The 20,870-nt window shown below is 35.1% G+C and overlaps 1 protein-coding gene across 1 annotated transcript; it reads right to left on the bottom strand.

The window, feature by feature from the left end:
* Positions 1-6,172: 6,172 nt before the first annotated feature.
* On the bottom strand, positions 6,173-9,009 carry LOC125229013 (trypsin CFT-1-like). Its single transcript, XM_048133772.1, has 4 exons — positions 8,910-9,009; positions 7,807-7,978; positions 6,951-7,206; positions 6,173-6,514 (listed from the first exon to the last, which is right to left on the bottom strand). Exons 1-4 carry the CDS (start codon positions 8,953-8,955, stop codon positions 6,227-6,229), a joined length of 762 nt encoding a protein of 253 aa, XP_047989729.1. The 5' UTR covers positions 8,956-9,009; the 3' UTR covers positions 6,173-6,226.
* Between the last annotated feature and the right edge of the window lie 11,861 nt (positions 9,010-20,870).

Genomic DNA, 20,870 nt, shown 5'->3' with positions numbered 1-20,870 from the left:
TTTCTTTGATTATTACAGGGATAAATTATACACAATGAACAACAATGATACTTAGTCGGAGATCATTCTAAACTAGTTTGTTTGAGTCCCGGGGTATATTACGATGGAAACAATACTGCAAGACTTCGGTGTAGAGTTAACGGCCAAGTCTTAACACTTTCGATGCCCAAAACTTTGGTTTTGTGAAAATTACCACGAAAATGAAAGTGGTAGTGGAAATTCGAAAGCAGTTTCGATACAGAATTGCTGTTTGTTAACTAAATACAAAATCATTTATTCAGCAAATAGGCCACGGGGGCACTTTTACGCTTCAACTTTTACACTTCGAATGTTGCACGCCACGTGCATATAATTTAACTTAATCCCCTTAATTAATATAATTTAACAAAAAGTTTAGTTTTATCGTTATCTATACAAAATAATAAGAATTTAGTTGAAGTTACAAGTACTAAAATTATATTTACTTACACCTTCCAAAAAAACTAAATTTATTTTGTATCTTACTTATCTTTGCCAGTATAAGCCCAGTAATTTTATAAAAACGCTAATGAGCCTTCATTATAAAATTCAAGAGAAAATGAGTATATTCAGTTAATGAGGGGTGCCAAAGCCCAGTGTCACTAGGACAGGAAAATTAACTCTCAAAGAGATGGAGATAATGTATAATTGTTGCCTTTCTGAATGAAATGTGGGTCAGGCGACAGTTTTCGTATAAGGTGCCATTAAAATTGTACAGTGCACTCTTTTTAAATCACTAACAAAGGAGTCTTTTATTTGTTTTGTTTGCTTTATGGAATTCGAATTCCCTACATTAAATCAGTTGACACGTCAGCGCCATCTATATTTTTGACCCTGAACGGATGAACCTATTTAGGTTTTTTTTTGTTTGAAAGTTGAATTAGTCGGGAGTGTTCTTAGCCAGGCTTGATGGAAAGCGGTCCACTAAATATGTGGGACGTTTTTTCTAATTTTTTTAAATGTAAAAATGAATAACTTGACACCACGTTCCTTTTCGGGTACTTCGGGTACACGGAAGTGACCAATACTTTACCGTTTGAAACAGGTTAAGACAAAGTTAAGTTAAGATAATCGAACTTCTCAAACGTCGGTCAATCAAAGTCGTTGCCACCTTAGCTTGGTATCTCTCTATCCATTTTTAGACGTCACCCCCACATAAGGCACATAAGCCACTTGCGTTACTACTGCACACCTCATTACACGGTAGTGCCGGCTATCATAAAATTTCCCTTACAAATGTGCTGGGATCATTAACCTTTATTTTATTACAGGCTTTCAGAAGCGGTCGCTCAAATAGTTACCATCCTGCGTTGTAAATGGGGTGAAGAAATTCGTGTAAAAATCTTACTCGAGTACAGTCGAGTTCAATATGCAAGTTTCAAAATACACGACGATCATTTTCATAACCGACAATATTTATGGATATAATGGTTTAATTAAAAATATACATACAATCACGACTCTATCCCATAAAGGTGTAGGCAGAGCACATTAAACTATTTAAGTTTCCATGCCACTGCATTCTTGACATATAAGGGGTTGAAAAAAAAAACCGAATAATTGTGACATTGGAGTGACAGGTTACCAGCCTCTCGCCTACGCCACAAGTTAACCCATATCCCACAGACGACTTCTACGACACCTACGGGAAGAAACGGGGTGGTGAAATTCTTAACCCGTCACGGGACAAATAAAACGGGAAAAATACATCAAAGATAAAACTTTCAAAAATGTCAAAGTGCAAAGTTGAATTTACCTACTCTAGATAGAAAAAATATTATATGAATAAGGCCAAAATACTTGCCAAATTGATCCACATCGTAGATGATTTGAACGCAAAATTAACCTAAAACATTAACACGCTTTTTTTTAGAACCAAAACTATAAAATTAATTAAATGGTCTATCTCAGGTAAAAACGAATTTTGTCTGGTGTAGCGCTGCTTACAAACCCGAATGTGGAATAATCCAACCAGGATCGTTTATTAGACCAAGTAATAAGAGAACTTCAGACGAATCTGAGAATTTGCAAACACAACTTACTCGAAGGATGGTAGCATGCGAAAGTAACCATGATTAATTGTGACAAAAAATATACTAGTAAATAGTAGATTTGTTTTAATTTTTTTAATTGAAAGGAAAGCATGAAAAATTTGCACATATCTGTGGCTTAGTTGCTCAGAGCAATTAAACGGGTGTTTCGAAAGGCTATAGGTTCGAGTCCTGCCAGACGTGAATAACATTGAATAAAAAAAGAAACTTAAACAGTTTAAGTATTTTCACATGCATTTTCTGGTTTATAAATATAAACGTTTGGTATCAGGATATCAATTTATAAATATTGCCAACAATATTATCGAATCTGTACACTACGTAGCAGTCACGTGTGTGCATTTCATATAAAGATAAAACTATTTTACTAGTAACCAATTGCTTTATGAAAGCGCATTTATTTACGTGAAAACACATAGAGACCACTTATTTACATGAAAACATATAGGAACTAAGACTAGTTAAGCATAAAACTTAAAAGCTCTCTAAAATATATGTGTTTATGTACTGCTTATGATATTCAACTCGCAACGACAGCAAAATGTGACATAAATATGTTCTTGCTTCACTTTCGTCGGCACCGACCCCTCACCTACAGGGAGCGTTCTTATGATAGCAATTTTCTTCCTTTTTTTATCTCACTTTTTTATATCATTACGGCGACAACTAGGGGCGCGATTGGCACAGCTAGTTAAGGCAATCCCGCACTTTACAGAGCATTTTATGTTTTCTTTGCAATGACGTGAAAATGAAATTTTCGCTGACACCGCTTCAGATCCGGCGGGCGATGAGATGTCAGAGATGTTTGCGTTTATTGCAACAAGTATTGAATTGCTTGCTTTTTGTTGTTGGTAGGAAAAATAAAAGAGAAATTTTGAAGCCGCTATAGTAGTGGAAGTTTAATATTTGACAAAAGTTGCTTTTCGATTCTTATTTAAATGCGGTTGGTCTATTGTCAAGATAAACACTAAACTGCAATATGATGAAGTTACTAGGATTTTTGACATTTGTCGCACTAAAACAGTAGCAATGGAGTCAATTTAAGTTGTAGGAAATGTCAATCTAACTACGATACGGTACGTAACTTTTGATACAAGTTTCAAAATACATAATAATGGATACATTTATCAAAATTGCTACGCTATTGCAAAAAAGATTAACCGCACTCACATAACATGTAAGTATTTATAAAAACCTGAATCATAGATCATATAAATTTTTTACGAACAATAAAGTAGCAGTTCACCAAGAGCTTAAAGCTCTCACTATGATGCAAATTTTTCGCCCAAGTTATGTCGTAAAGCCTCCGAAGTGGGCTTAAGCCGGGGGGAGCTTTCCGCTCCAGTTATCGTGCGAAAACTTTCACCCAATCCGATTTACCTGAGTTAATTACGTTTTCTACTATTTAGGCTTAACGTCGGTTTGACGAGGATTGGCCAGTGTGCTATATTTATTTCCCGTCACTCATGCAATTTCAATTGCCTAATTGACGCTCAAGGACTTTTTGGTCCGAAGGACGGTACGTCTGTTTTTAGTAACAGCTTTCGATATGCCGTCATGAAGTGCTGAAATAATCTACCACCAACAAACTGTTATATAAAAAAAAATATAGAAGTGAACAACGTTCTTTGAGAGTAGCTTGTTTTAAAGTCCCGATAGGGGTAGGTACGAGGTAGAGTGCAGTTTTAATTTGAGTAAATCGTGTTAGTTTCAATCAATATGTACGTTAATTCATGCTTATTTTCCCAAAAAGGTTAGGCAGAACACATTTTGTTGAAAGTAAACGACCAAGTACCAAGTTAGATTATAAATTGTACTTATACTTAGGAAACCGAAAATAAACCACTACCCAATCTTCAACAACCCTTCTTAACCCTTCAGCCACGTGTGGGAAATATCAGAAGTTGTCGAGATCTTAGCATACAGCGGGGGTCGATTAGGGTCCCGACGTGTCAATTATCGAGTGTTACGAATTCATTACGTGACTTGCCGAACGTTTCTGTAATTTGGTCTTTGAATGTCAGGCATTGATAAGTTTTGTTGTAGTTGTATATGTTTGGACTGAAAAATAACAAAAAAGAAACTAAGCACAAGGGTTTTTATGTCACCTACCAATTTTTAGATAGTTTTCAAAGTGATCACTTAAGTTAAACCGGGTCAGGGCTGGGGCTTTCGTTTTTTATGGAAAGCACTCTTTAATTACGTGGTCACTGGCCAATTAAAATTGCACGAGGCCTGCCCTTGACGAGGAACAGATGCCTATGGACACCTTCAACAGACTGACATGATGTCATGATCCTCAGCATTAAGGAAACGACTGCCACTAGTAATAGAACATAAATTAAGTGCCGTAAGCTTTGGCTTCGGCCCAGTATAATAATGTATTTAAGTCATCGTAAATGTAACGAGAATAAGTAATAATAATTTGCAACCGATGTTTCTTTGTGAAAAATATAACACTTTTTAAAAACATTGTTCCGAAAACCTTCACACGTAGAATTTTCAAATTAATTAAGATTTTACATAGGCTTTATAGGCTAAAATTAAATTACCGGATCCGTCCGATTCTTGAGAAGCAATTTCCCCCGTTTAGGTGAATTAATAGGCAGTAGTGTTCTCATAATGAGGACGATAAAACAATCTCGCTATTAGGCAGATATACGCTCGACGCAGTAATGTATAGAGCGCCTTACAAAATATATGGAGGCGCAAAATTAAACGACCCTATGCGAGGAATTGCGTGAGCTCAGGCGCCTTGGCCACGCAAGGCTCAAATTTCGTTTTTATTGAAAATTATGTTTTACGAAAGTCAAGTTTGTTAGGCGTACCTATTTGTTTGTGAAGGCTTCATTGCCAGACCAGAGTTGCTACTCGTACAGTTGTAACTGGTACGTTTTTTCGGCCTTGCGGGTTGCTGTCTGTAATTTGGTCTTTAAATATTTTTGGTAGCTTCCAATACACCGCCGTGCAATGTTGGAATAATCTGCCACCTCTAGATAAGGCTTACTTGAAAGCACCTACGATTTTCAATGACTAACATTATATTGTTAACAAATTACAATCCTTAGTTTGTTACAATACTGCAGTTGAATCTGACTAAAATATTACTTTAAAATTTATATTTCTAAAGTCTTACCCCCCTTATTCATATGATAAACGTTCACTTAAGTTAGCAATCCGACAGAAATCCTTTGTCCTTTTCTATCACACCAATACGTCGGAAAGAGACAAACGATTGTTGTCGGCGTGATATCTTTAGTTAACGTTTATGAATAAGGGAGTTAAACTGTAAGATAAAAGAATATGCACCTAAAAGTATTTGGCAAAATACATTCAAAAAGGAGAAAAAACAAAGCCCGTTCAAAAGTTAATCTACAAATTGACAAAATAGCGAAGAGACATAAATTGGATGACGACGACGTTGCTTAGTCGAAAATAGGCAATCTTCCATTCTTTCTCAGTGCTTTCTTATGAAAGGGCCTATATTTGTAGGAATATTTCGCTGTAAAGCGTTTTTTGTAGACGAGGTGGAATAAGATTTGGCCAATTTAAATATATCCCTTTGATTCCAAAGACTACGACTGTTCTGGAGTAAGATTGCTTCATTATAATGACGATTTGGGAAGAAGCCAGTTTGATTGATATAGTATTTTTGGACAATAAATATGTACAGCAGATACCCGGCAATATTTATGTATTACACATCGGTTTTTCGTTTTCGAAGAGCGTTGTCTCTTTCTTGCTTATGTGAAGTTAATTGTCTTTTTCCAAAGACCTTGGACCTTTTTGTGTATATGCAATTATGCAGTCTTTATAGATTTGAAAATTTGTATACTAGATTTGAGTCAAAAGGCACTAAAGTAATTTATTATGTATTCTGGCAGTTTTTCTTAGTCTTACTTTTCTTATTCTAAATGCACTACAGTCACCTGCAATAATTTGTAACACATTGAAGGCTCCAAAAATATGTTACGCGCTTTTATCGATGTATAAATAAGACCATCTCAGATATTATTTCGGCCTTCGTCTTGTCAGTTTCAATGTCCTCTTGTCAATTATTGCAGGTAACTGTACCATGGGTACACAAAGTAATAAAAAATAAATTCATTTTCAATTAAATTTATTGCTAGTTTCCCTGTTTGAGATGATTTCAAATTTTAAGCATTAGCCTGAATCCAGCTAGTATATCTGGACACCCTAGCGTTCACACCAGGGTAATATGGGTCGGCGCAGTTGTTCCCAAACGAGCACACTCCAACTACAACTCCGGAATGTATGAGCGGGCCTCCAGAGTCCTGCGAGCATTGGTCCCGGCCTCCCACGTCCAGCCATCCGGAGCAAAGCATGTTGTCGGTGATCACGGTGCTGTAACGCTGTCGGCAAATCTCTTGGTTGATGGTCCAGATTTGGACGTGACGGAGTTGCTCGGATGGTTGGCCGCCGTGCTGAAAATTAATGGGCAAATCAGGACGCAAATGCTCAATATAGAAAAAGAAGTTCTAGAAATTGAAGTTTAAAAATTTTTTGACCCGTAAGAAATGAGTGTATAGACGAAATTGCTCTAAAACTTTTTGTGACAAAATGAATTCCGTGTACACCTTTCTACGTAAGCATTCATTGCTTTCTCTCAAACAACCTCTATACTTGGTATCTAAAATAATATCGATTAAATACATAACATTCATGCTTAATGATACTGACGCGAAGTCTTCTTTGACCACAGACTACAGTTAGTGCAACCTAGCAGAAACGTCAGCTGTAAGGTAAATGTCTAACCGCGTTGGACCCGTTATTAACAATGTCGTCAAGTATGAGTTAAGGAAAATAATACAATTGTCATGCTGAATTTCGCTGTATCGTTGTAAAGTATTTACAACTTACCGATGTTAAACCCCAGCCTGTAGCCCAAACCACCTGGTTATCAGCCAGATTATAGTTCGGCCCGGAGATTGAACCCGGCTGAGCATAATCGTTATACGTTATCTGACTTGAAAGCCGCACGACTGCTATATCGTTGTCCTGTGTCCAAGCATTGTAAGACGGATGGTTGATCAGTTGTGCGACGGTGTGAACAACTCCTCCGCTGTTGGCGTATGTGGAACCAACGCGGACGCGGTAGTTGACTGGGGATGTAACCCTGAAAAAAAAATTGCCAAAATGAAAAAAAAGAAAACGTGCCACATATCATTGGACATATTTCTTTGAATTTCTATAAAAAAAACATAGTTATCCGAGCTCGCAGTAAGCGTCTACTTGTAAAAAGCTTGGATAATTATATTTTTTGAGTTTAGCCTATTTAGCATATTTAGCCTTTACTATGACTTTTTGACAAAGAAAGTAAAATTAATTAGTATATGAAGAAAATGAACAGTGGGCTATAAACGGTTACTTTATTGTAATAAGTGCCAAATATTGTAATTATTATTTGGTTCCTTTACAGTAAATTATTCCAGCTGTATAGATCAATTATGATTTAATTTTTATTAAGCAGAAACGTCTGCTAACGATTCTAAACATTTTTATATTAAAGGAAAAAATGGAAAGGAATGGAATGGAATGGAAGCGTAAATTTTTCCATTTTTTCCTTTAATACAATTATGATTTATTGATAAGCAGAGTTGATGTTGTTGTTTATACTATTAATAAACCTACAGTGTACATATAAGTAGGTACGATGACTTGAATAACTAACCAATGTAGCCACATACACACAATGTTCCAATATTACAAGACTTACATAAAGCAGTGAGCCGCAGAGAGAATGGACCTCTGGTTTAGGATGGTGCCCCCACAACTCTGGGTATACGAGACGAGGTCTATTGACTGAAGGATTGCAGCTTGGAACGGATACCGGTCAATGGAGGTCAATTCTCCTCCCACTATCCTTTGTTGGTGTGTGTTTGGTGCCGCTGAAAAAACAAATAAAAAATTCTTAAAGTGCAGGTGTTAAAAATACATTATCAAATAAATCATCACCATCTAATAATTACAACAAGAGAAATACTCAAAATTTACATTGATTACTTTGTCCCGCATGTGGATAAAATACAACATTCTCATCATTTGTTGACATCACGGGAGCTTTTCTCAATTTTTGAGGTAAAAATAGTAATTCCAATAAAGTTCCGAAAGATTCCTTGCTACGCTCGTGGTCCAGAGTGTGAAATCTTGAGCGTTGCGAGGGTTTCAAGGCACGTAGGTGAAACAAATTTTGCTTCGGAGACAAAAAAAATTCACCACACTCAACACAAGGAGAATATTAACTGTAAAATATCATTAAAATGAAATTCACATTTTTTTTAGATTATTATGATATTAAAAGTTATAACTACCAGCCAATTTGGGTATCAAGTTAAAATTGCTTTGCACTCTTGTGGATAAAATGAAATTTTGTCATTCGTTTTTGAAGTATCAAGGGAGCCTTTACCACATTAGCTCGGAAACACGTGTTTTGTCCTTTAATACCAGCGGGTAAAAACGCACTTTATCTACTAGTGGGTAAAGTAATTTGACCTTGAATAAAGTCAAATTAACTGCTTTAAAATTAATAAAAGTGGGTTAATCTAGTAATAAAGATGATTTACCACCTGTGGAACTACCGGAAACAGTGAGTGGAACTACCGGAAACAGACGACATTGGTCTAAGCGCGACAGCGGTGAGCGGCAGATATACATTGAAGCGAGACACAGCGATAGGACTTTTCATTCCCACGTATGGCTGCCGCTCACCGCTGTCGCGCTTAGACCAATGTCGTGGCTGGGCCTTGATAAACGCATTTTTTGCGTTGTAGTTTCCTCGCTATAGTGAGGGGAAAATAAAAATATAGATAATATACATACCCGAAACAGCGAGCACAACGCTTAACAACAACAAAGCCACACGCATGGTTGCGTGAAAGATCAGAAATCACTACTTTTTGGCATTTCCCATAAATATTTATACTTACTTCATGACATAGTTATCTAATCGTAATATTGCACCTATATCTTAAAAGATTGTATATCTTCGATTTATCGTTTACAGGTTTCCCTACTGATTGCCGTTAGATAATCAATTAGATAACTATAATTAAATGTAAAAAACCTAACAGCTCATTAGTCAATCAGCGATAAACGACATGTGCGAAAAAATTGGAATCAAAGAAGTCATTGTACCTAATTATACATTTATGACAGTATTCTTCGTTTTCTGAACATATTAGATAACTTTAAGGGTTCAAATTGGGACAATAAATGATTGTCTTCTGTAGTATTTGACATAAAAAACCATTATTTATAAATTTTGGGTATTAAAAGTGTATGATGACGTATTTTTGATTAAAAATGTGTGTAATTTTTTCCCTTGTTCCTCGTAGATAACCAAGTTTGATAACTGGCTTTGTATGAGGAAAAAATATTCTTCTTTGATTACCCAGTTTGGAAACGAGAATTTATTTTTCCTCGTAGAAAACCTTTATTTTTTGCAGTTTTCTACGAAGAATTTATTTTCTTCTTTGCTTACCCGGTTTGGAAACAAGAATTTATTTTTCCTCGTAGAAAACCATTATTATATGCGGTTTTCTACGAAGAATTTATTTTCTTCTTTGCTTACCCGGTTTGGAAACAAGAATTTATTTTTCCTCGTAGAAAACCATTATTTTATGCAGTTTTCTATGAAGAATTTATTTTCTTCTTTGCTTACCCGGTTTGGAAACAAGAATTTATTTTTCCTCGTAGAAAACCATTATTATATGCGGTTTTCTACGAAGAATTTATTTTCTTCTTTGCTTACCCGGTTTGGAAACAAGAATTTATTTTTCCTCGTAGAAAACCATTATTTTATGCAGTTTTCTATGAAGAATTTTTTTTCTTCTTAGCTTACCCGGTTATGAAATGGGATTGTTTTCCTCATACAAAACCATTATTGTGTGCAGTTCTCTACGAAGAGTTTTTTTTTCTTCTTAGCTTACCCGGTTATGAAATGGATGGGTTTATTTTTCCTCATTGATAACTACTACCTACATATTTCATGCAGTTGTCTTAAGAGAAAATTCTTTTTCACCACACCGACTGGTAAACTAAAGGCTCTCTTGATACTTCAAAAACAAATGACAAAGTTGCATTTTATCTCAAGAGTGCAAAGTTATTCCTTACATATCACAACTTGATGCCCCAAAGCTGGCTAGTAAAACCAGTCGGTGTGGTGAAAAAGAATTTTTCTCTTTAGAAAACTGCATGAAATATGTAGGTAGTGGTTATCAATGAGGAAAAATAAACCCATCCATTTCATAACCAGGTAAGCTAAGAAGAAAAAAATTCTTCGTAGAAAACTGCATACAATAATGGTTTTGTATAAGGAAAAAAAATCCCATTTCATAACCGGGTAAGCTATGAAGAAAAAAAATTCTTCATAGAAAACTGCATAAAATAATGGTTTTCTATGAGGAAAAATAAATTCTAGTTTCCAAACCGGGTAAGCAAAGAAGAAAATAAATTCTTCATAGAAAACCGCATATAATAATGGTTTTCTACGAGGAAAAATAAATTCTTGTTTCCAAACCGGGTAAGCAAAGAAGAAAATAAATTCTTCGTAGAAAACTGCAAAAAATAAAGGTTTTCTACGAGGAAAAATAAATTCTCGTTTCCAAACCGGGTAATCAAAGAAGAATATTTTTTCCTCATACAAAGCCAGTTATCAAACTTGGTTATCTACGAGGAACAAGGGAATTTTTTATATATTTTGGCCACCGAAAACGCTGTCAGCGATGTAGTGACGTCATCGAATTCGAACTTACTTCATGTCAAAATAATCAGTGACATAATTTATGACTCAAATTCGAACTTCAGAAAATGTTGTTTTCGAATAGAATGACCGCTACTTATGCATTTTAAATGTCTTATTTTTTACTGGATCATATTTTTACTGGATAATTGTTATCAATGGTCGTAATTTTTCATGATTTGACATAAAAAAATCACATAGTAACGAATACCTACCCACGAACCCAATATTAAAAATAATGCTTTGTAGGAAATCCTTTTCGCCACAGCCGTTAAACATTCTTTGCACCAGATTTAAATTCAAATTAGACGTTCCAAAAAAGAACGTTTTTATACAAAATGCTACCCACAATTGCGCAGAAAGGTCCCGTCTTGTTGCTTACCGCAAGCGCTATTGTCTGATATTAATTTTCCTGTTCCGGCCTAGCCGAGGTGACAATCATCGACGCTACGTGGCGATTGAAACACAGCCTGGCTCTGTCGCGCCGCTACAGAAGAACGATAGAGAGAGCTAGCTTACGAGGCCTAAGCTATTGTGACGGTGGCTAGGTACCTTGTTCCGGCCGATGCATCTTTTATGAGATAGTGGAACAAAAGTGCGAGAAAAAACCTAGCGGTTATTAAGGTGAAAATTAAATTTGTACCATTCGGCCTTTGCCGCGGATTTTATTACTGTCGGATACGAGTAATTGCTTTTTTGGTAGATTGGTATTGTTTCGCCTTTTAGCCTTTTGGATGCAAAATAGATTTTTTTACACCAGGTTAGTTGCGAAATTGAGATTGAAAAGTTTTAACTGACTTTTATCGGGTGCAATAGTTTCGTAATGGTCGGATTTGAATTTCAAATTGTAACTCATAGGTTTGTATATCCTATTGGTTTTTTTATTGCTAGGATATTTTTGTTTTTATTGAAATATGTACTCAAATAATTTAATTAAATAAATATTATTGCGTATCATGTTGAAGGCATGCAGGTTGCATGTTGTTGTCAAATTGAAGGTTTGCCAAAGAGCTATGGAGCGCAGCATCCTAGGAGTAAAACGGATTGACCGAATCCGCAACTCCACGCTGCGCTCAAAAACACGCATTACAGATGTTGGGGTTAAGACCGCCAAACTGAAATGGGACTGGGCAGGCCATGTCTGCCGTATGCACCCACAGAGGTGGGCTAAAATAGCCACCGTATGGGTGCCGCAAGACAGGCGGGGATCTGGCAGGCCCAGGCGGAGATGGCGGGACGACCTGGACGTGTATCTCAGCGACTGGCCGGAGATCGCTCATAACCGGGACGAGTGGAAATCGAAGGGGGAGGCCTTTGCCCAGCAGTGGGACACAGTATAGGCTTTAAATAATAATAAATAATAATAATCATGTCTTAGCACATTACACTACGCTTTTAAGGTTACTTAAGTACAAAATAAATATACTTAAAGAGTGCGATATTATTTCATTAATTGTATGTCTGTTTAACTGATAGCATCTCTAAAGACAAACTAATGAGTGTGTTTAGTAAAACGTCCCACTTTGTCGTTTATCATTAAGACGATACAGGAGGGGTCAATTCTCCATACAAACGCTCTCGACTATTTCCTCCCTGGTTTTTGAAGATAGAGCAATGATTTTTTCAACACAGATTATTATTATTTTTATCTGTGTCGGACCGTCTTGATTTTTTTCATATTCTTATTTTTAAGACGCTAGAAATTTTCAAAAATATTGATTATGGCGCAAATAAAGGGGCGGAAGCGGAATTCAAAATTGGTAACAATTAGCCAAAAAACCTAAACGGTCCGTCAAAGAATATTTCATTGTTATTCAGATTATCAAATTTCGACGACGATTGATTAAGTTTTGAAGGAGGAATATCTTTTAACTGAGTTGTTCTGAATGGGCATTTTTTTTTCGATAAATCTAGTTAAAAGCATTAGTATATTTAACTAAAATTCCCAAATTGAAAGGGGGGCTCCTTTCCATTTCAGCATTTCTGCTCCTACAGCGTCTTAAGGCGAGATTTACTTGTATCTTTATATGAATAAACTGACAAAGCGGCTTTATAGCAATCAAATTGGGACGTTTTCCCGTGCACACTCACATATATTGCTATACATATTTACCACTACCAGATAATGTAAAATTTGTGTATTTATAGTACCCTCCTCCGCCTCGACCGCATACATCAGGCGTCTTCTCACGCAAACGAATCGCTTGTCGTTGTCGCGCTGAACCTCTGAATTATTGATGTAATGAACATGTTTTACATCTCAACTCGGGGTTGATGCACGGAGCGCCACTGTCGAATTTGAAGTTCAGCAGTTCTCAAAAAGTTTGTACATAGCCACGTTAGTAAATTTTAATTGATACTATTTTGTTACCAACATTTAGTAATATAAGTAGACTTTCGTAAGATATATGAAGGATATTTTTTATAATTAAGAAAATATATGTAGATAATTAGCAGTGATCGGAACTATGGGAGCAAAACTTTAGAGCTGACATAAATTTAAAATGAAACCAAGAATATTATTTTCAGATCAGTGATAAATTTGATTTTATACTTGAATCCAAGATTTCTAATACATTACTACAAGAATATTAATATTTTCATGGCTGTAAGTACCTACTCTGAAATGTCCACTTAGCAAGTTTTGTTAAAGTTTTGCTCTCATAGTTCCGATCACTGATAATTAGATAACTTTATTGACGAAATAAAACTTACTAAAATCTTAATTCATCAATAAAATCTTCGTAATAAAATAGGAGTAAAAAAAAATTACTTTTTCCTTAATTTTTTACAAAATTTTTGAGAGCTGCTGAATGATACAATCTTTCAAATTCGGCAGGTTCTTCCGTAAACGGGCATTTAAATACAGTAAACGGCCAAAAAGAATGCACAGCGGTCTTTGGAAAGAGACAATTAATGTCACGTAAGCAAGAAAGAGACAACGCTCTACGAAGAAGAAAAGCCGATGTGCATTCTTTAAGGCCTAAACTTTAAGCGATAATCTCCATTCAGAATGTGGAAAAAGTAAATTTCTAGACAGATTTTATGCTATTATTTTGTCGTCACAAAACTGACAGCGAGTTAATTTTTGTTAACAACTTACGCAACAACTTATGTAGGCGCAGCTGAGCAGAACCAGCTCTGAAGTGCAAAAAAATGATGTCCTACCGATTTCATTAAAAAAATATGCATCCGAGTGCTAGTGTCCCAGGATCTAAATAGTGCCTTTTTTAGAAACTAAAACGCAAGTGTATTTATAACTACTAATTAAGTAACTATTCGATATATATTCGCGAAAATACATAAACATCCTAGTAAGTAAGTATTACGATTTTTCGTTTGAACTCTCTACTCGTAAACCTCAAGATCACAACTGTTTTTCCTTGCAAAATCATCAAATTTATATTTACAAATAAAAATCAAATTCAAAATCAAATTTATTAAATGTATATTTTTTTTATTTATTCAATTTAATAGGCACCCTAAAACTACTTGTCAATAAATAAAAACACAGAAGAGAGTACAACACAAAGACTTATACTTAATTTTCTCTTTCTTGTGTAACATATCGATCAATCTGTATGTAATTTCCAACAACCAAAGATCCTTTTTTTTGCGGGCAACCCCGACACGGCAAAACACTTAGAGGAGCGCTTTGAGGTTAGGACTTAAAACGAGCACCTTGAATCCTTGATTAAATTTTAAGGAGTCCTTAGGAAAATAAAATTTCTGTGCTCAACAGTGACGGTACAGAATTCATAAATTACTAGCTTTTGCCCGCGGCTTCACTCGCGTTAGAAAGAGACAAAATGTAGCCTATGTCACTTTCCATCTCTTTAACTATGTCTACTTAAAAAATCACGTCCATTCGTCGCTCCGTTTTGCCATGAAAGACGGACAAACAAACAGACACACGCACACACTTTCTCATTTATAATATTAGTATGGATACTAATAAGTATAAGAGATTTAATAAGTTCCTGATCGAATTCAAGAGACGGTCAACCAAAACTTGACACTTAAAAAGGAGTGAAGTTCATCGAATGGAATAACACCTACACCCCTACATTTTCAATCAATTTTTTTAGTGTTATTGTTCGTCAATGATTTCGCCAACGTTTATGAAGGCATCCGTTTCTTGAAGACAATTGGCCGCTGAAACCTAGATTTATCAAATTTGCCACCTTCTTTTACAGCCAAGATTTGGACGACCATCTATACACCATGTTTTTTTTTGTTTTCCGTTAAATTCGACACGTCGTTAGGTTCATTACCAGGAACCATCCTGTATATCACATTTAGTTAAATTCGGAAAAAAACATCTTTTTCATACATAATAAATGAAATAATTAGTGTGAGAGACCCTTAAGAACGACATTGAAGTTAGTGTCAAGTGATTGACGGAACATGTCAAAACAAATAAGTAACATTAGTAATTGGTAAAGGCTGTCACCCTCGTGTTCAGTAATTTTTTTTTTTTTTAATAATCCACAACCGTTAATTAAGACGCTAGTTTCTTAGAGAAATTCATTTTGTTTGATCTAAAGAACCTTCCCTTAAAAGTAACGGAAATCAATAAAATCACGGTGTATTATCGGCAAAGAAATAAAGATGATATTCCATGAATTTTATAGAGTCCTAACATTATTCTATTTCAATCTTTTCAGATAATATTAGCTCGCTAGACAAATGATAGCCATAGATCTATTTTCCGTTCAGTCTATTGAATCTCCATTTTAGAAATGTTTGTCGTAATAATTTTTGATTTCGGTATTCGCAGATTTTTATATCTATTACTGTAAAACTGTAATTTTTTCAATCACAGTACAGGGTCTACGCTGATGTTCCTAAAACTGAAATACGAGTAGGTATATTACAAAAGTTACAGTGTAACAAGAAACATCATGAAAAGATAATAATGAACAGAAATAGGTTGGTTTTTACAAAAACGCGTGCTTTGGCGCTCACTGTCATGTCATTAACTTGATCGGTTTATCTGAAGTGTTTGGTAACTATCTTATACTTTTAAACGAGCAATTCTTGTATATTTATTTATTTATTTATATATATATTTATTTACACTGACGATCTCGGAAACCGCTCTAACGATTTCGCAGAAATTTGTTATGTGGGGGTTTTTGGGGGTGAAAAATCGGTCTAACTTATCCTTAGGTCCCGGAAAACGCGAATTTTCGAGTTTTCATGCGTTTTTCTTCGCGCGCCATCTCGTGTGCAGTAGTTGTACTGTTAAGACAGAATTCTTTCGGTCGATGTAAGTACTATTTATTGCAAACACTAGATGGCGACACAGGTCAAGGCTAAAACGAATAGAAAATACACTATTTGAGTTTTTGTGGCGAAATGCGCGCCATCTCGTGTGGAGTAGTTATGTTGTTAAGGCTGAGAATTCTTTCGCTCGATGTAGGTACTATTCATTTTTGAACTAGATGGCGACACATGTCAAGGATACGACAGAACCGAGCGAAGCTCGGTTGCCCAGATATTTTTAGTTTATGTATACAACCAAATTATGTAGGTGAGCAATTCCCGAAAAGTTTGTACATTTGGATTACTTCTCCGATTTGGATAAAAATTGGTAGGCTGATAGAGTCCATGATGCTGAGCAACGGACTCTATCAGCCTACCAATTTTTATCAAAATCGGAGACGTGATACAAATGTACAAACTTTTCGGGAATTGCAGAGGTAATAAAAAGTTTCAGCTTCATAATTTAAAAACCGAATCCAAATGGATAACAATTTAAACTTTTTTCAAGAATAAACACGACTTGAAAATACCCACGGCGTTCAATTACAAATCCAAATTTGAAATAAAATTATCCAATCGAACAAGTTAATTTGTTAACGGACGAAACCAATCAAACTACTTTAACTAACTTAACCAATTTGCTTGAATTCGCTGGAACTCTTTGAATTTGGGACGGTGAAACTTTATATTTGTAAAATATTTTGCGGAAAATTGTTGATATTACACCTTGTGCTCGAATAGAAGGGAAAATCGTTATTCGGATTTTGAATGCCTATTTGTTTTAGAAAAAAACTTTCGGAACCAATATTAAATTTGATTATACCTACTTTTTGCTGCTGGAGAAGTTAAAAAAGTTGCGGATATCGTGGACACAGGGCTCATATAATCAAATATTGGGATAAGATTTTTGCATCAGACAAAACACGATACCTATGCACCCTATTGGGGTAATTTTGAAAGTCACATAAAAATCACCAATATTTCATATTAAGATTCCCCTTTCGAAATTACTCGAGCATTTCTGTGCTTCGAAATTACCCCAATGCACCCTATTAAATTGGTTAGTTGGTAAAAATAAAATTGTCCGAACTAGATAATTTGATTTTTAGTTTAAACAGTCGAAAATGAAATCTCGGTTTTACAATAGTTTTTCATCTGGTCAGGATTTAATGATCGGTATATTTAACTGAAATAGCCAAATGATGAGTGAGGCTCCTTTCAATTTTAAATTTTAGCTCTTGTTGTGTATTTTCTAAACCATGAGCTGATATTCAAATAACTTATTAAAGCAAGTGCATTTGTTATGTTACAATTTGGGATATTTTGCAATTAAATAATGTAAAAAATAACATTTGAATTTAGTTAAAAAGTTCCTTAAAAAAGCAAAAAAATAACGTTGCGTTGAAATTCTTTAGAAAACCGTGATGCGTACTAACAAAGAAGTCGGGTGACAATGAAGTTTGCTTTTCCTCGTCATTAAAATGGATTTTTTTTTCGTTTCGTTGAATAGGGCTAGAAAATATGGTTGCTGGCTAAAATAGTATTTACAGTTTTGTCAGCTATAAAGTAATATTTTTACGCGCTGTTTTATACGTTCTTGACGAAATGAAACAAAGAAAACATTTTGAAAGGATACATTATTAACTATTGCATTACAATTTTTCGAGGTTTTACAATGTAATACTAATGTAGAGGTATAATTATGTCATGTCTATAATTAATGTGTCGTTTTGTGTGTGATATCGTACACGTCATATAAACAATTCTATAAGTAAAATATACTGTTAAGGTACTTTTAACGGTGTTTAATTTACTTATTAGCAGTCATTACACTTGAAAATTTATTGTGCTGTACATTGTGGGCATTAAACAATTTTTGTTCAAAATGTTAGATTATTCCTCTTTAAAAAAAATCTTACTTGTTGGTAACACGCTGTATACAATGAAAGTCAACAGAGAGTCTAAAAATACAAAGAAACATTTTTAATTTATCCAATAAAAAAACCTTGAATCTTGGTTGCCGCAGATTTAAGGCTCAGGTGGGGCGGGATAACTGATGACTTTTTTTAATAGGATCTGTGGCACAAGTGATTTAATGACCTCAGCCCCTATTCGGCATGGCAAGATACCTTAAACATTACAGATACGGTATGCCTAATTACATTTTGAAATTAACCTCCAACGTTTCGGGGACAGCGTTGTCACTTTGGTCTCGGAGAAGATTCATAGAGAAAAATCGTGGAAGTGTAATCCAGGGATATGTTTTATTAATTATATTATGCTAGCTTTTGCCCGCGGCTTCACTGGCGCGAAATTGCGGAATGCTCCGTACAAACTTCCACCCCCCTTTTAGGGAAGTAAGGGGGTTAGAAAGAGACAAAAAGTAGCCTTTATCACTCTGCATCCCTTTAACTATCATATGATGTCAATTTGAAAAACGATGTTCTTAAAACAAAAACGTTTATTTTGACACTGAACAGACCAAACGAGCAACATTTTTTGTTGTCTAATCCATCTAGTAGGTACGGAACCCTAAACCGGGATCGAAAAAACACAAGTTCCTTATCGCCGAATAGGCCCGCGTATTGCCATGCAGCGCACGGTGATCAGAGATTTTTATTCGTAAGTGATTAAATAGGGGATTTAAATTGAAATTCTTTAGGAGGTGCGATGAGAATGTTAAGCAGAGTAGGTGTTGATACGATTTTTTAATCTAAAAAATCAAGGGTGAACAACAGGGATCTTTCTGGCGAGTACTTCATCCTAGGCCTTTGGCTAGTCTGTGGCCAAGAGTAAGCCCATTTATAATTAAATAAAAAGAAAAAACGTTTTCTATGTAAGTGTGATTACATGGAAGGATATTATCGGCCCATTTATGATTTTAACATAAATCAAATATAAGTTCTAGCAACAAAATAAAACGTGGGGTTAAAGTTCAAATTGCAAATTCGATGCTATGCCGTCCCGTGCAGGAAACGGCCTTAACGTAATCAATAAAAGTATAAAATAATTACTTTATTAAATAGGTTTCTTACCTAATCACGCCGATTTATCTGCCTTAAGATACTTGTTTTCTACGTTATGGCCACGCGGTTCCATGCAAGTTATACAGCGACGGTAAAAATAGTGGACTAACCTGCGACTGTGATTACTGCCATGGTTGTTTCATTGGTTCAGATACCGTGGTAGCCAGGATAGGCAGACCATCGCAAATTCGACGAATTCTCGTGCGTTTCGCGGAATTCGATTGTTCGGAAATCGCGTATCGATCGCGTTCTTCAGCTGTATCGTAACAAAAATATCAAAATCATATTAGCGAGTTCACTATGAGGAAAATACGACGGTCGCGGCATTTTCAACAATTATTTTGATCACTGACGGCAGCATGACAAATTATGACAGGAAATCAGAAATCAGAAATATATTTTTTTCCAATTTTTTTTATCCATCAAAATGTTTGTATCTCTACTTAATACCTAAATTTAAATCAAAAATTCAATTAGACAATGAGTTTTATTCTAATCTATTCTTTTCGTTCAAAATGTAAAGGTTGAGGATGGTTGAGGAGTAATAATTAATAATATTATCAAAACCAAAGATTATATAATTTCTGTCTATGATGTGTCAGACATGCAACGTCAGTCGTTTATTGATAAATGCGGGTTCCAGGCAATCCAGGCAGTTAAATACGTGAATTTATCAGAAATATTACTAATTTTTTGTTAAGTTCCATAGTGAATAAATAGTCTTACAAGAGTCGTATTAGCAGGATAACTACATAATGTAATTTGCACTGCCTCGGACAGTAAGTAGTTACCTTACCTTAGCAATTGCTGCAAAATAATACATTAAAATAATGCTTGCATGTTTGTATACCAACAGTCAATTACTTGCCATGTTAAATTAAGTTAGACAGCGTATATCCATTGCTGCTTGATGATCATAGTTTCCAACGATTCGTAGGATCAGATACAATAATTAATCGCCCGTATAGAATTAGATTTGGTGAAACAACGTGAACTAAATTTTGTAATATTTTTTACTGTTTATTCAAGATACGTGTTCGCCAAGTGCACACTTCACCTGCCCGAGTTGTGGTCGTGTTTGTCGTTCCCGTATTGGCTTATATAGCCATGAAAAACGTTGTCGCCCCACTTGACACTGCTTGTATAGTCTGTTATAGACTTCGAGGCCAATGATTCAAGATAGATAGATAGATTTTCTTTTCAAAAAATTCTAAGTGAAAACTACGTACCTACTTATCCATAAACTCAATCAATAATTAATCTCAATAATATTAAATTTGTTCTAACCCTCGGGTAGGCTTGCAATCTGAACATAATCTGTGATCGGAACATAGACAAACAAATGTTATCTTCTGATCTGTTACAATAAAATTATTAGATAGTATTTAAACTCGAAGACTTGTACCATGTTACAAAGTAATGTAGCTAGATTTAAAGTTAGCCATGTAGGTACTTTACCTCATAAATATCATTATTCATATTCACTCAGTCCGAGTATCAACAAATAAGACACAGGTAAAGTTTCTTATTACTATATATTCAGAATAATACGCGATTTAAAGTGAAATTTTTCTGTTAGTTTCACTACAGAGGGGATAATCCCATATGTACATATATGTACCTGTATTATATATTTTCAAAGTTGTTCAGTACAGTCACCGTCATAAATAAGTGATGATTTCTGTACCTTGTCGCTATTAATCGTTTGACAATTTCGTGTGACATTTCAAACTCGTGTTTGAACTC

The sequence above is a fragment of the Leguminivora glycinivorella genome, chromosome 8 (genome assembly GCF_023078275.1).
Source record: "Leguminivora glycinivorella isolate SPB_JAAS2020 chromosome 8, LegGlyc_1.1, whole genome shotgun sequence".
NCBI lineage: Eukaryota > Metazoa > Arthropoda > Insecta > Lepidoptera > Tortricidae > Leguminivora > Leguminivora glycinivorella.
The sequence above is the reverse complement of the archived record's forward strand: the minus strand, read 5'-3'. Positions and strand labels throughout refer to the sequence as shown.

Bases quoted from the DNA above. Each gene is read 5' to 3' on its own strand.
- LOC125229013 (XM_048133772.1), bottom strand. From the start codon at position 8,955: ATGCGTGTGGCTTTGTTGTTGTTAAGCGTTGTGCTCGCTGTTTCGG. The intron at 7,979-8,909 runs GTATGTATATTA...TTGTTTTTTCAG, and splicing joins CGTTGTGCTCGCTGTTTCGG to CGGCACCAAACACACACCAA. The intron at 7,207-7,806 runs GTAAGTCTTGTA...TTTTTTTTTCAG, and splicing joins TCTGCGGCTCACTGCTTTAT to GGTTACATCCCCAGTCAACT.